General features: G+C 35.2%; 1 protein-coding gene across 1 annotated transcript in view; it reads right to left on the bottom strand.

Annotated features, from left to right (window-relative positions):
* LOC141521319 (cilia- and flagella-associated protein 43-like) overlaps window positions 1-13590 on the bottom strand; it is a 288518-nt gene that overhangs the window by 24451 nt on the left and 250477 nt on the right. The window contains exons 28-32 of the mRNA XM_074233774.1: window positions 13400-13525; window positions 9531-9650; window positions 4087-4194; window positions 2950-3036; window positions 2080-2168 (exon numbers count right to left, since the gene is read on the bottom strand). Coding sequence (XP_074089875.1) covers window positions 2080-2168; window positions 2950-3036; window positions 4087-4194; window positions 9531-9650; window positions 13400-13525 — 530 coding nt within the window. The remainder of the gene's footprint in view (window positions 1-2079; window positions 2169-2949; window positions 3037-4086; window positions 4195-9530; window positions 9651-13399; window positions 13526-13590) is intronic.

Here is a 13590-nt window from a genome sequence, read left to right as displayed (position 1 = left end):
TTCCTTGAACTTGTCATCACCCATGTTCAGGAATTCTGAAATCCCTTAATCTGATCATAATCTATTGATTTTCTACCTCTCTCTTCCCATACCACATTTACTTTTCATCCACAACACAGCCACCATTTTCTTCACCCTTCATTATTCTTCTAGGTGATCATCTCTACAAAAGTCATTCTCTCTTCTTTTCCCCATCTTAGCCCCTTTGTGAACCAGTTCCACTCTACACTGTTCTCTTTTTTTGAATCCTTGATGCTTGTTCATTGCACCCTGCTAAGGTTTATTCAGCCTTGGGTTACTTCCAGTCTATTGTCTTTGTTCTTACACACAGACTGCTGTACTGCTGAAAAAAGGTGGAGAAAATTATGCAACTATTCTGATTTATATTACACAACCTTTGTTAGACTCTGTCTGCTAGACAATCCTTCTGGATCTCCTTTATCAACTCACTATTCCACTTTTCAGAGAAACTCTTCAACAACCTTTTTATTTCTTATCAATTATTTTTCTCTGTCTCTGTCTCTATCTGTCTCTGTCTCTGTCTGTCTCTCTGTCTTTGTCTCTGTCTCTGTCTCTCTCTCTCTCTAGTTTTGTAAGGCAATAGGGTTAAATGAATTGCCCAAGTTCACACAACTAGGAAATTATGAAGTGTCTGAGGCTGGATTTGAACTCAGGTCCTCCTGACTCCAGAGCCAGTGCTCTATCCACTGTGCCACCTAGCTGCCCCAACAATTATCTCTTAAAGGCCAAATCCAATGATCTTTTCTCAGTCTTCATTCTTCACCTCTCTGCAACATTGCCAATATTGGTCACACTTTTTTGATATTCTTCTCTCTTGGTTTTGGGGACACCATTCTTGATCTCTTCCTTTATAACCTTTCCCTTTCAATCTTCTTTGCTGGATCCTCATCTGGGTCATGCCTACTAACCTTATGGTATTTCACAGGGTTTTGTCCTGGCCCTCTTCTCTTCTATTTCAGTTGAACTCATCAGTTCCCATGGACTTAACTATAATTTTCATACTAACGATTCTCAAATCAACCTTTTCAGCCCAATCTTTTTGATGATCTCTAGTCTCACATCTCCAACTGCCTTTCAGACATTTTGAATGGAATGTTAAACCCAACATGTCTGAAACAAAACTCATTATATTTTCCCCTAAACCCTTTCTACAATCTACTTTCCCTAAAACTGTTGAGGGTAACACTCCCTATTATCCAGGGCTAAAATCTAGGTGTCATCCTTGATTCCTCCCTATTTTTCATCTTCCATAACCAATATATTGCTAATGTCTACTGATTTGACTTTTGCAACATCTCTTAAATATATTTTGTTTCCTCTTCTGGCACTGCTCCCATGCTGGTGCGGGCCCTCATAACTTTACCCTTGGCACTAGTCTGCTGATGGGTCTGCCTGCTAGAAGTCTCTTCCCACTCCAAAGCATCCTCCATTCAACTGCTAAGAGGATTTTCATAAATGGCAAGTCTGCCCCTGTCACCTCCTCCTGGAGCCATTCTAGTACTTCCCTATCACTTAAAGGATCAAATATAAAATCTGTTGTTTGATGTTCAACATTCTTTTATAATCTCACTACCTTAACCCACCTTTCCAGTCTTCTTTCACTTTACTCTTTTTTTTTAATACTTTCGATCCAGTGATATTGATCTCCTTGCCTGTTCCACGAACAAGACTTGTTCATTGCTTGCTCTGGGCATTTTCTCTGTCTGTCCCCCATATATAGAAAGCTCTCCATCATCTCTGCATTGGGCCTTCTCTGGCTTCCCTCAGGTAACATTCTTTTCCCAACCCCTCTTAATTCTAGTGATGTCTTTTTTTAAATGATTTCTTATATCTTGTATGGAGCTTGTTTGTAGATATTTGTTGTTATTACTGTCTCCTCCCATTAGACTGTGGGGGTCCTTTAGGCCAGGGGCTGTCTTTTTTGTATTCTATTTTTACCTACTGCTTTTTGTATTCCCTTAGCATATGCCTAGTTCAAAATAGGTGTTTTACAAATGCTTATTGATCCCCTGACTGATGTTATCAAAGAGATATTGTCTAAATAAAAATGAAGTTCACCTTGGTCGGTGTTTGTACATTTTGTAGAGTGTTTCAATCATAGGACCTTGAAGCTCGGCAAACTCTTTTCTAAATCCCCGCTCTAGAACCTATAGGAAAAACATGCTATCATTAGAACTATAATTTTATTTACTGACATCTCTGCTTCAAAATTTGCTTGTGTCCCATTCTCAAAAATTGTTGTTATAAGAAATATATTAGAGTCTAAATGTATAAGGGTGTTAATTCATATTACATTAAAGTCAACTGTTCTGTTAACTGGTGAACTTACCAGTGCATTAAAATATTACTTGAAATATCGAACTCTAGACCTGAGAGGACCTTTTGTCATCAGCTAATGTAGTGGTATTCATTTTGTGGTTTGCAGACCACTTGGGGGTTTGTGATAATGGTCCAAGGCTTTGTACTAAAAATACTTTAATGGCTTCTAAAGCAGTAAGTAATTGCAGAATATAGTGATAAATAAATCAAATTACTCCTCAGATTCACAATATATTTTTGTTGAAAAGGATTTGTAGAACAAAAAACCTTGGGAACCAATAATTTAGTCTAACCCCTTCATTTTAAAGAGGAGAGGGACCTGAGGCCAAGACAAAGGAAACAATTTCTCAAAAGTTTGTTCACATACATTTATTGAGGGATGCATTGCAGCATAGGGTAAAGTATACCTATACTTAAGAAGCAAAGTAAAACTTGCCATGAAAGAAAATCTGGGAGGAGGAAATTCTATTCCTTTTATTCCTTCCCAACTTTAAATGTTCAGAGACAATTATATATGTATATATGTATATACATATATATGTATATATATATATATATATATACACATACATACATACATACAAAAAGTCAGGAATAGATGATTCTTACTTTGTCCTCTGCAAGTAATCTGTCATAATTTTCTCTGTATATTTCAACTTCTTCACGAGCCTTATAAACTTCATCTGTAGTGTATTCCTGTAACAAAATCAGGATGAGCAGAACAGAACAAGAGATACTTTGAAGACAATTAAACATTCTGGAGCAATAAAGAGAACAAGAAGTTTCCTAAATGTGTCAATGGAGCATATACTTTCTATTCTTTGATACTGATGTGTTAAGATAAATCAAAATAATTGTCAGAAACTAATATTCTAACAGTTGTCTAAGCAGTCCAGTTAAGCCAGAAATCTATAAAGGGACTCAAATATACCAAATATAAGTTCATTTTCAATCTAATCTCTATTTCATAGAAACTGCAAAAGTTTTCCTAGTCCAATAGGTCAGTTGGACTATCTAATTCCTGCCCTTATTAACACGTTTAGGAAAACATGAAGATATAAATGGTATAAATAGATAAATTGTCTCCTGGTGAAGAACTATTCTATTAGCAACAAGGTTCATGCAGCACCATGGATAGAACCAACTCAATACATAGGTATTTTTTAATGGTTGCCAAAATTCTGGAAAATTATTTTGCCTGAAAGCATTGTTTGAAAAAGACCCTTATTTAGATCTGGATCTTAAAGTCTAGAGTTCTAAACTAAGGAGCTTAGAACTTTATGTTAGGTAGAAAGAACAATCAATAGCTTAGGTTATTAATAGTTATTAATAAAATTATGTTTAGAGTGTATATGACTTTCATATGTAAACTGAAGTTTACAAGACTTTCCATTTCTATGGTATATCACATTTTGCATCATGTCGTATCACATCAGATTACTGGACTTGAAGTAATCCTGTGACTCATTTGGCAAATATGGTCCAATACATAGTTGGATGCTGTCACACTAAAAAGCAAAGTCTAAAGGCTGTGGAATATAGCTTCATATAATTTAGAACTTGATAAAACTAAAGAAATATTTTCAATCCAAACTTCTCATTTTATAGATGAGGAATGTGAAGTTTAGAGTTGTTAAATGATTTGAGATAAGACTCTATACATGGGAAAAGAGATAAAGATTTGGAATATTTAAGTGAGTATGAATCAGGTTACCATTTCAGTAAGAAAAAGACTATTAGGATTACTTTTTCTTTTTGTTTTCTTTTAAGGAAGTCATTCAGTTCTAACTCTCTTGTTTGTAGTTCTTCATCTAGCAGTAAAGAGAAAGTAAGATTGGCTATTTTTAATTCCTCCTGTGGAAACAACAATGGAAAATAGATTAATACTGCTACTTTGAGGAAACTTCTTCAACCCTTAGGCAAAATAAACATAAAATTAAAATGTTTATTGTAAGAAATGGGTATAAAAATGTTCTGATATTTTTTAAAAAAACAGGGTATTGCACATAAAACAATGTTCAGTATAATATGGCAAGGTGATTGAGAGGAAGGAGAAATAGAGGAAAATATCATGAAAGAAGAGAAAAAGAGGTGCTTGGAAAACCCTGTCCTGTGTTCCTTTTCAAGGCTCTAAATCCTTTCCAGTCTTGCAACCCTAGTTCAAGGGTATCCACTCCTTCAACCCTTATCCATTCAGAACTTCTGCATCATTCCACTTTCGGTATATCCATGGGGGTGGAATATATTTTGAATTAAATTATCATCTATAAATTATCATCTATGATCTTGACTTCTAATATTTTCTTCTTGGATTAAAATCTGTCCTCCTGTCTCCTATTTTCTCATTCATTCTTAACTGATGAGACCTTTGAGAAGATACTGACAGCCTCTTCATCCTCAATCCATCTCACTTTCCTTCCTCCTGAATTTTGACCTTAGAGATGATTAACTAAATAGTACTCCTCACCTTTGAATCCTTGATTTCTTTTGTTAATACTGTATTTGTCTTGCCAATTTTTAACCATTGTTTACCTCTGCCATTTGCCATCCTGTGGAACTTGCTGGAGAAAGTTAAACAACTGTGTTAACTAGATTCACAATAAATTTAACTAATCTCAACTGGGTCCTCCTTGCTCCAAAGCAATCATTTTTTCTCTTTTCAACATATAACCCCCTTTGGGGCAGCCAGGTGGCTCAGTGAATAGAGCACTAGCCCTGGTGTCAGGAGTACCTGAGTTCAAATCCAGCCTCAGACACTTAATAACTACCTAGCTGTGTGGTCTTGGGCAAGGCACTTAACGCCATTGCCTTGTAAAAAAAAAAAGAAACCTAAAAAAAAAGAAAGAAAGAATGTATTACTCGGGGCGGCTAGGTGATGTAGTGGATAAAGCACTGGCCTTGGAGTCAGAGTACCTGGGTTCAAATCCTGCCTCAGACAATTAATAATTACCTAGCTGTGTGGCCTTGGGCAAGCCATTTAATCCCGTTTGCCTTGCAAAAACCTAAAAAAAAGAAAGAATGTATTACTTCCTTCAAATCCAACTCCTTCTAACTGCCCTAATAAATGGGAAAGCTCTTATGAGTTGTCAGTAAATCTTCCCACGCAAGAATTTAAGCAGTCCAACTTCATTAAGTTCCTTTTGTTTTGTCTTTCCTTTTTATATTTTTATGCTTCACTTAAGTCTTATATCTGAAGATCAAATTTTCTGTTCAGCTCTGGTCATTTCATCAGGAAAGTTTGAAAGTCTCCTATTTCATTAAATGTTCATCTTTTCCCTTGAAAGTATGTTCAATTTTGCTGGGTAGTTGATTCTTGGTTGTAATTTAAGCTCGTTTACCTTCTGAAATATATTCTAAGCCCTAACAATCCCTTAATGTAGAGAAGCTGCTAAATATTGTATCATCCTGATTGTGGCTTCATGATATTTGAATTGTTTCTTTCTGTCTACTTGCAATATTTGTTCTTTGACTTGAGAACTATGAAATTTGACTATAATATTCCTGGCAGTTTTGAGATCTCCCTCAGGAGGTGATCAATGGATTCTTTCAATTTCTGTTTACCGTCTTCTTCTAGAATATAATTTCAGTTTTCCTTGATAATTTCTAGAGAGATGACATCTACACTCTTTTTTTTTTTTTGATCTTGGCTTTCAATTAGTTCAATTATTTTTGTTTTGTAAAATTTCATTTATCTATTTATTTTTGTTTATTTATTTATGTTTTTTGTTTTTTGCAAGGCAATGGGGTTAAGTGGCTTGCCCAAGTCCACACAACTAGGTAATTCTTAAGGGTTTGAGGTCAGATTTGAACTCAGGTACTCCTGACTCCAGGGCCAGTGCTCTATCCACTGTGCCACCTTAACTGCCCCATTTCAATTATTTTTAAATGATCTCTCCTGGATCTTTTTTTCCAGATCAATAGATTGTCTGATGAGTTATCTCACAAATTTTTCCTAGTTTTTCTTTTTTTTTTAATTTTGATTTGTTTCTTCATTTCTCACAATTAGCTCCCTCTTATTCCATTCTATATTTTAAGGAATTATTTTCTTTAGTGAGATTTTTGCATCTCCTTTTTTCATTTTACCAATTCTGCTTTTTAAGGCATTCTTTTCTCAATGGCTTTTTGGATTTCTATTTCCATTTGGTCCAGTCTGGTTTTTAAGATGTTATTTTCTTCAGTATTTTTTTGTATCTCCTTTGCCGAGCCACTGATTGTTTTCATGATTTTCCTGCATCACTCTCATTTCTTTTCCAATTTTTTCCTTTAATCTCCCTTACTTAATTTTCAAAATCCTTTTTGAGCTCTTCCATGACCTGAGACCAATTCATATTTTTCTTGGAGGCTTAGAACGTAGAAACTTGACTTTGTTATCTTCTTCTGAGTGTATATTTTGATTTTCTGTATGACCATAGTAACTGTCTATGGCAGGATTTTTTTTTCTTCCTTCTGCTTGTTCATTTCCACAACTTATGATTTGATTTTAACTGTTAAGGGGGAGCTCTGCTTCCAGGAGGGATGATGCAGTTGTCACAAGCTTTGAGGGTTTTTGCAGTTGTTTTAAAAGATACTTTTAGGAACTTGCAAGTATGACTACTTTCCTGGCCTGTGCTCTGGTCTGTGGGTGACCACAAGCACTCCTTTCTGCTCTGGAACTGTGAGTAGAATGCCTGCTCCCTAGTGTTAGAAAGCTCTGTTGTGTTTCTGCTCCTCTTCCTAGGCCTGGGCCCCAGCTTGTGACTCAAATCTGAGTATGGGCAAAGCAATAGAATTCTATCCAAAGGAAAGCAAAGAGAATGCTGTAATCTCCTTCTGACTCCCTTATTGTTGGTGTCCTGAGAGCTCTAGAAACAGCTACTACTGCTAATTCGGTGACTCCTCCAACCTGCTCCTGGTCTGCTGGGGTGGGGTGTGTGCTGCTGAAGCCAGGACTGCACTCCACTCTTCCTCTGGGGTGTCAGACTTTTCCTGCTGATCTTCCAAGATGTCCTTGGCAATCCCTGGGCTGTGAGGTCTGGAACCACCATGGCTGCCACTGCCTCAGTCACCTGCAGTCTGATCCTGGATGACTGGGGTTGGTTCCCTCTGGTGTGACCTAGGCTGCAATGTAAGTCCTTTCTAACCATGTTGCAACAGACCCTTCCCATCAAGCTTCCAAGTTGTTTTGGGCTGGAAAATTGTTTCACTCAGTCTTTTTGTGGGTTTTAATCATTCTAGAATTTGGCTAGAGTCATTATTTAAAAGTGTTTGGAGGAGAGCTTGGGCAAATCCCTGCTTTTCCTCCTTCATCTTGACTCTACTTCCAGCCTCTTTTTTCTTTTTTTTAAATAGAATATGTCATATATGCTACTTTACCTATTTCAAACTATCTCCTCAGCAGTCTCTGCCACTCTATCCCTTGTTTCTCAGTGAAGAACTTTGTCTTCCAATTTATTAAGAATATAAAGGCCATCAACCTTGACATTTCTTTCATTCCTTATTCATATTGTATTATTCTCCATGATTTCTCCTTTTACTGTAGTCACAAAGTAAAGGTTGTCTTTCTTTTTGTCAAGGCTAGCTTTTCTAACTAATATTTATATATAAACTTTTAAGGCTTGAAAAGAATTTTACATATAATTGCATTTAATTCTAGAAGGTAAGTGACATTATCCCCATTTTAATGATAGAATAATGGGTGACAAAAGAGGTTAAGTGACTTACCCTTGGCCAAACTATTCAGTGTCTGAGGCAGAATTTGAACTCAGGTCAGTACTCTATATATTTTGCCAGCATTTGCCTTTATCCCTGATACTCCTTGCTACCTCAAAAAATGCTAGTTTGTCCCAATGAATTCTCTTGTGCCTTCCATTCCTTCAAACTCTATTTATTTTCACAAACTCCTAAAAGAGTTGTTTATTCTCATTACCTCCCCTTTTTTAACCATTCTATCACTTCTCAACCCATTTAAAATCTGTATTCTCTCTCTTGTAATCACCTGACAACCATTCTTTCTAATGTTACCTTCCCCTATAGCTGAAGCATACCTTCCCCTATCTATCATCCATGTATCTATCATCTATCTATCTATCTATCTATCTATCTATCTATCTATCTATTTATCTACTCAAATACACACACGCACACGCACACGCGCACACACACACACACACACACACACACATATCCCATAAGTATGTCAGTCAGTTTTTCTAAAACAGAAATTATTTTTTCCCCTACTCTGTTCCTTCTCCAAACTTCCTGTTTCTATTGAGGTTATTTTCATCTTCCTAGTCATCTTGTTTACATCCTTGAAGTCATTTGACTTTTCCCTACCTCTTAACTCTTTTTTTTAATCAACTCTAATTCAAAGTCTTGCCATTTATACCTCCCCAATAGTCTTTTTAAAAAAAATTGGACCCCTTTTTCTCCACTCATAGCTGCTATCAAGGAACATGATTTATTCCCCTTTTATATTACAATATTATTTTCTTTTATATAATTATTTATAATATATATTACATATAATTTTCTTCCTACTTTCAGGCTCCTTTCCAATTCAACTTTTTCACAATTGCCAAAACAATCTTCCTAAGTCAGGTCAAAGCATATCATTTAATTCCTTATAAATGAATCCATAGTTTGTCTAGGAAAAAATATAACTTCTTCTCTTGAATTTTAAGGTCTTTCACAGCCAGTCAGGTAATTCTAAATTCATACCATTTTATCTCCTATACACACTGTGACTTGATGAAACTACTCTCCTATTTGTTTCCTGAACTTAATCCTTCCTTTTCCAGTTTCTTTGACATTGGATAGTTTGTCCTCTAAGTTTAGAATTAATTCCCTTCCTCAACTTTTCCTTTTAGAATACTTAGTTTCTTTCAAGGCTCAATTCAAGGATCCTTTCCTATTGAAATTCTCTCCTGTTCCCCTTAGTTTTAAGTTCTCTTCCCATTCTCAGATTATCTACTTATCCATGCACATGTTAGATTATTGCAGTGACTGTTTTTAGTCATGCCTTCATAACCTCAGCATCTAGCATAGTGCCTTGGTCATAGTAGGCACTTAAGTTTTTTAAAATTGAATTTCTTCTCATTTCTCTACTTCAGACATGTGAGTAGTAAAAGAAATTAAGTTAGTGTATCATATAGTCAAGGGTCAAGATGCCCTATCCTTGGTTTGAAGTTTACATTCATGAGCTTTTACTTTACCTGGTTGATAACCATATCACATTTCACTCTGTTTTTAAAAAGCCTTCTTAAATTATCATCAAAATTTTGTGTTGTTTCTTCAATAGAGTTTTGAAGCTTCCTTAATTCTGCTTCCCATGTCTAAAATAAAGATATCAGTAAAGTTAACTTTTAGGAATTTATTGTTACAAGCAAATAACAGTCTACCTTAGTCAAGTTGGGCTCAGTCTTTCAAATGGACAATGTTAATTGAACTTCTGAAGGAATTCACTACAAGTGAGCAACACTAAGGATGTTCAAAGAAATGATTAAAAGAATTTAATAAAGTCAAAGAATTTTACAGCTTTATAGTTTCAGTCTCACGTTACTATATTTTCAGGTTATCAACAAGTATTTATTAGGTATCTACTGTGTGCAAAGTTATAGGAAAACAAAAAAAAGTCATTTGATTTTATTTAATGCACCAGTTTTGATAAGCTTTTTGGATTTTATGGAAAAGTTATATATGCATATAAATATTATGCATTAATTCATAAGATGCTTTGTAATGATTATCTTAATTTCATGTTGAAGTGTTTTGTCATTTTGTCTAGTTGTAAGTTCCTCTAGGATAAGAAATAAAGTATCCTTTATATCTCTGGCAATTCTTAGTCTAGAACTGGACACTATTAAGTAAATAAATGATCAAGATAGATATAAAACCAAAGGAATTTCTTTTTTGGAGCCACAGACCATTCATGATAGGTTTTAAAAGGATGGGATCTCATTAATATGAGTATTTTTTGTAGTGATATAGATCCTAACTCATACATGCTCACTTATTCTGTGCAACTATCCCTGTCCTCCCAAAATTTGTCACAGGATTACCCAAGAGCTTCTTTTCCTTCTTCTGACATTTAAAGAATACAGGCTATCTTGTTATTTGTCCTTTCTTCTCAAAGAGGACATCAGGAAAGTGATGCCTTGACTTTCAAATGAATTGGATTTAATTGAGATAGAGCTGTGCGAAGTCATCAATCTCACTCTCTTCTCCTAGACCATCTGGGTCAGTAGCAAGATCTAGATTGGAGATGACCCCAGATGTAATGGAAGACCTTTTTAAGTTAAGATTTTTCCCAGATCTCAGTTTGACTGAGGCACTGCCCATACAGTGATTAAGACTGGTTAAGAAATGAGGCAAAGGGGGCAGCTAGGTGGCACAGTGGATAGAGCACTGGCCCTGGAGTCAGGAGGACCTGAGTTCAAATATGACTCAGACACTTAATTACTTAGTTGTGAATCACTTAACCCCATTGCCTTGCAAAAACTTAAAAAAAAGAAACAGTCTCTTTTACAGACAACCCCCCCAAAACAAATCACACACACACACACAAACACACACACACACACACACACACACACACACACACACACAGTCCAAGGAGAAGACTCAAAATACAAACAATTGGTATTTACACTCACTCTTAAGTTATAAAGGGCCAAAGAAATGATCAAATGTGGGTTGGGGTGGCACCTATTTTGGGTCAATCTATAGAGCCAGAGTGATTTGAGTTTAAGGCATGACCCTTAAGAAAGAAATCTAACCTGCAATTCCAAGGTATCTTGCAGAGATCAAAACTTACATTCCTTTGGGCAGAGCACCCTTGGGTAAGGCTATTATGGTTATCTTACTTGCCACATAACTAGCTTTTTTCCCCATTCATTTTCTCTCTATATATACAGTCCTACTGTAATGCTTCATTCTGGTTTGAAGGGAACACTGTTCTCTTGAAGGTCATGCTATCTAGGCACGAGTGTCTGAGGCTGGACTTGAACTCTCATTCTCCTGACTCCAAGACCAGTGCTCTAGTCACTACTCCATCTATCTGCCCATTTACTAGCTGTGTGGCCCTTGGACAAATCATTTAATCCTAATTGCCTTGCACCCAGTGCCATCTTCAGTTGTCCTGATTCATATTTGTCCTCCAGACCCAGATGGTTCTGTAGGAGAAAGTGAGGCTAGTGACTTAGCATAGCACTCCCCCCACTCAAGTCTAATTCATGTGCTTGTCATGGCATCACCTCCCCCGATGACATGGTCTTCTTTGAGAATGAAGGACAAACATTTTGCTCATCATCCAGCACAAAATTTGACAGGTACTGACATGATTGAAAGACTTTGGATATACCCCTGGAATCAGATTGGTGAAGGGCAGCTCATTAGCATTAATTAGACTAAATACCTGATTAATTATCATATCAACTGGTGTTTTTAAATATAGGAATAGTTAGAAAAATATTATTTAAACATATTTAAAAATATCTCTAATTTTGCTTACTACAAAAAATAAATATTCTCATTCACAGTTACATTTGATAGAATAAAAGCTTCTCCAGTAGATCATTAAACTCTTTCAACACGAGGACTATTTCACTTGTCTCTTGAGTATTCAGTGCCTTGTACATTTCCTGGCACAAAGTACTTGATAAATGCTTACTGATTAATTGATTGCATTAGCTAGACAATTTTTTTTTTATCAGTGACCTTGGCAAATATATTGCAAATTCTTCCAAAACTTTACAAATATCTCCTCTATTAAAAGGAGTAAGAATTTTTAAGAAACTATGTATGGCTCCCTTAGGAGAAAGGACAATAGGAAATGGATAGTACTGATAATGATTTTTTGAGATATATTTGTTTTATTATTCATAACACTCAGAAAAACTCACAACTTGATTTTTGAGTATCCATAGAGAGGTTCCAGTTCTTTTTCTTCTGGATTTAAATGGTATTATGACTTAGCAAAGATTCATAGAAAGAAAAAGAACACTGTTCTTCAGTGACATTATAGAAGTTTCAGTTTCTAAGGTTGGAAAATTATCTATTTCTCTATATGTTAAGTAGTTTTTTCTCATATAAAGCTGGGAAATAAACTTTCTCTTCAAATATGCCTAACTACAATCACAATTCTAAGTACATGTTTGTGTTAAAGGTATTAATGCTTACTGATTGATTGATTTGGATTAGCTAGACATTATTATTAGCAGTGACCTATTAATAAACATTTGAATAAAGTTAATAAACATCTGAAACCAGTGTTGGGATCACATGGCTTTAGCTAGCAAGAACCAAAGCTATTCTGGATGCTACCAAAACAAGGACTTTTAGAAGCCTACCAGATATTAACTGCCTCTAATTTTTTTCTGTCATTTAGACTCCATTAACTCATTTCAGTTATCACTGCAGCATTGAACCCTTATTTTCAGCTTCATTATAAGCATCATCTTATAGTTATTTTAAATCAAAAGGAACTGTTAAGAACCTTAGAAGGAAAGAAAATATGGAAGAAAATTAAGGTTCAGTGAAGTTGTTCCAATAGCATAAATCTGACAAGTTGGGTTACTATGTTCACAAAAGAATTTTTTTCTGATGTAATCAACTTCTAGAATTCTATGTTAAACCCTTTTATTTTTGTCATTTTTATTTCATATGGAAGGAAGGAAATCAGATCAGTGGCATTTATATTGCAAAAAAGAATGAGTTTAAATTCAAACCATATGGAATATTTGACTCAGTGTATGTATTCCTTTCTCTGCTTCCCTTATGATGTATTACTCTCCCTTTCCCACTCCTCCATTAAAAGCAATAGGGGATTCAAGAAAATAAGCATTATTTTATTTTCCTAGCTTTTGCTAAAAGGTTTTGGGTCAATTTGTTATGAATAATCTAAGTTGTTAAATTTAATCATTGTTTCTCATAAAAGATATTTCATGTTTTCCCTTTGAAAATCAAAAATTATTTAACTATTTCTAGAGTTCTGAAGTAACTTCAAAAGCACAAGAATTTGCAATATAGAAGGCTGTTGAAAAAAAAGAAAATATATTTCTAATTTATGCTTCCTTTTCCTGACCTTTCTATATTTCTCTTTTTCTTCATTTAAATCTTTGACTTTTTTCTCATATTCTCTGAATAGTTTCTTTTCTTCTTCAGTCCATTCAGAATCAGGTTTAGACATACAGGAAGGCTGAGGAATTACCTAAAAGACAGAAAAGAGAAGCAAACAATCCACTAAACATGGCAGAATAAGAGTGTGAAAAAAAT

The sequence above is a fragment of the Macrotis lagotis genome, chromosome 4, assembly GCF_037893015.1.
Source record: "Macrotis lagotis isolate mMagLag1 chromosome 4, bilby.v1.9.chrom.fasta, whole genome shotgun sequence".
Lineage (NCBI taxonomy): Eukaryota > Metazoa > Chordata > Mammalia > Peramelemorphia > Peramelidae > Macrotis > Macrotis lagotis.
Note: the sequence above shows the minus strand (reverse complement) of the source record. Positions and strands in the feature narration are given on the sequence as shown.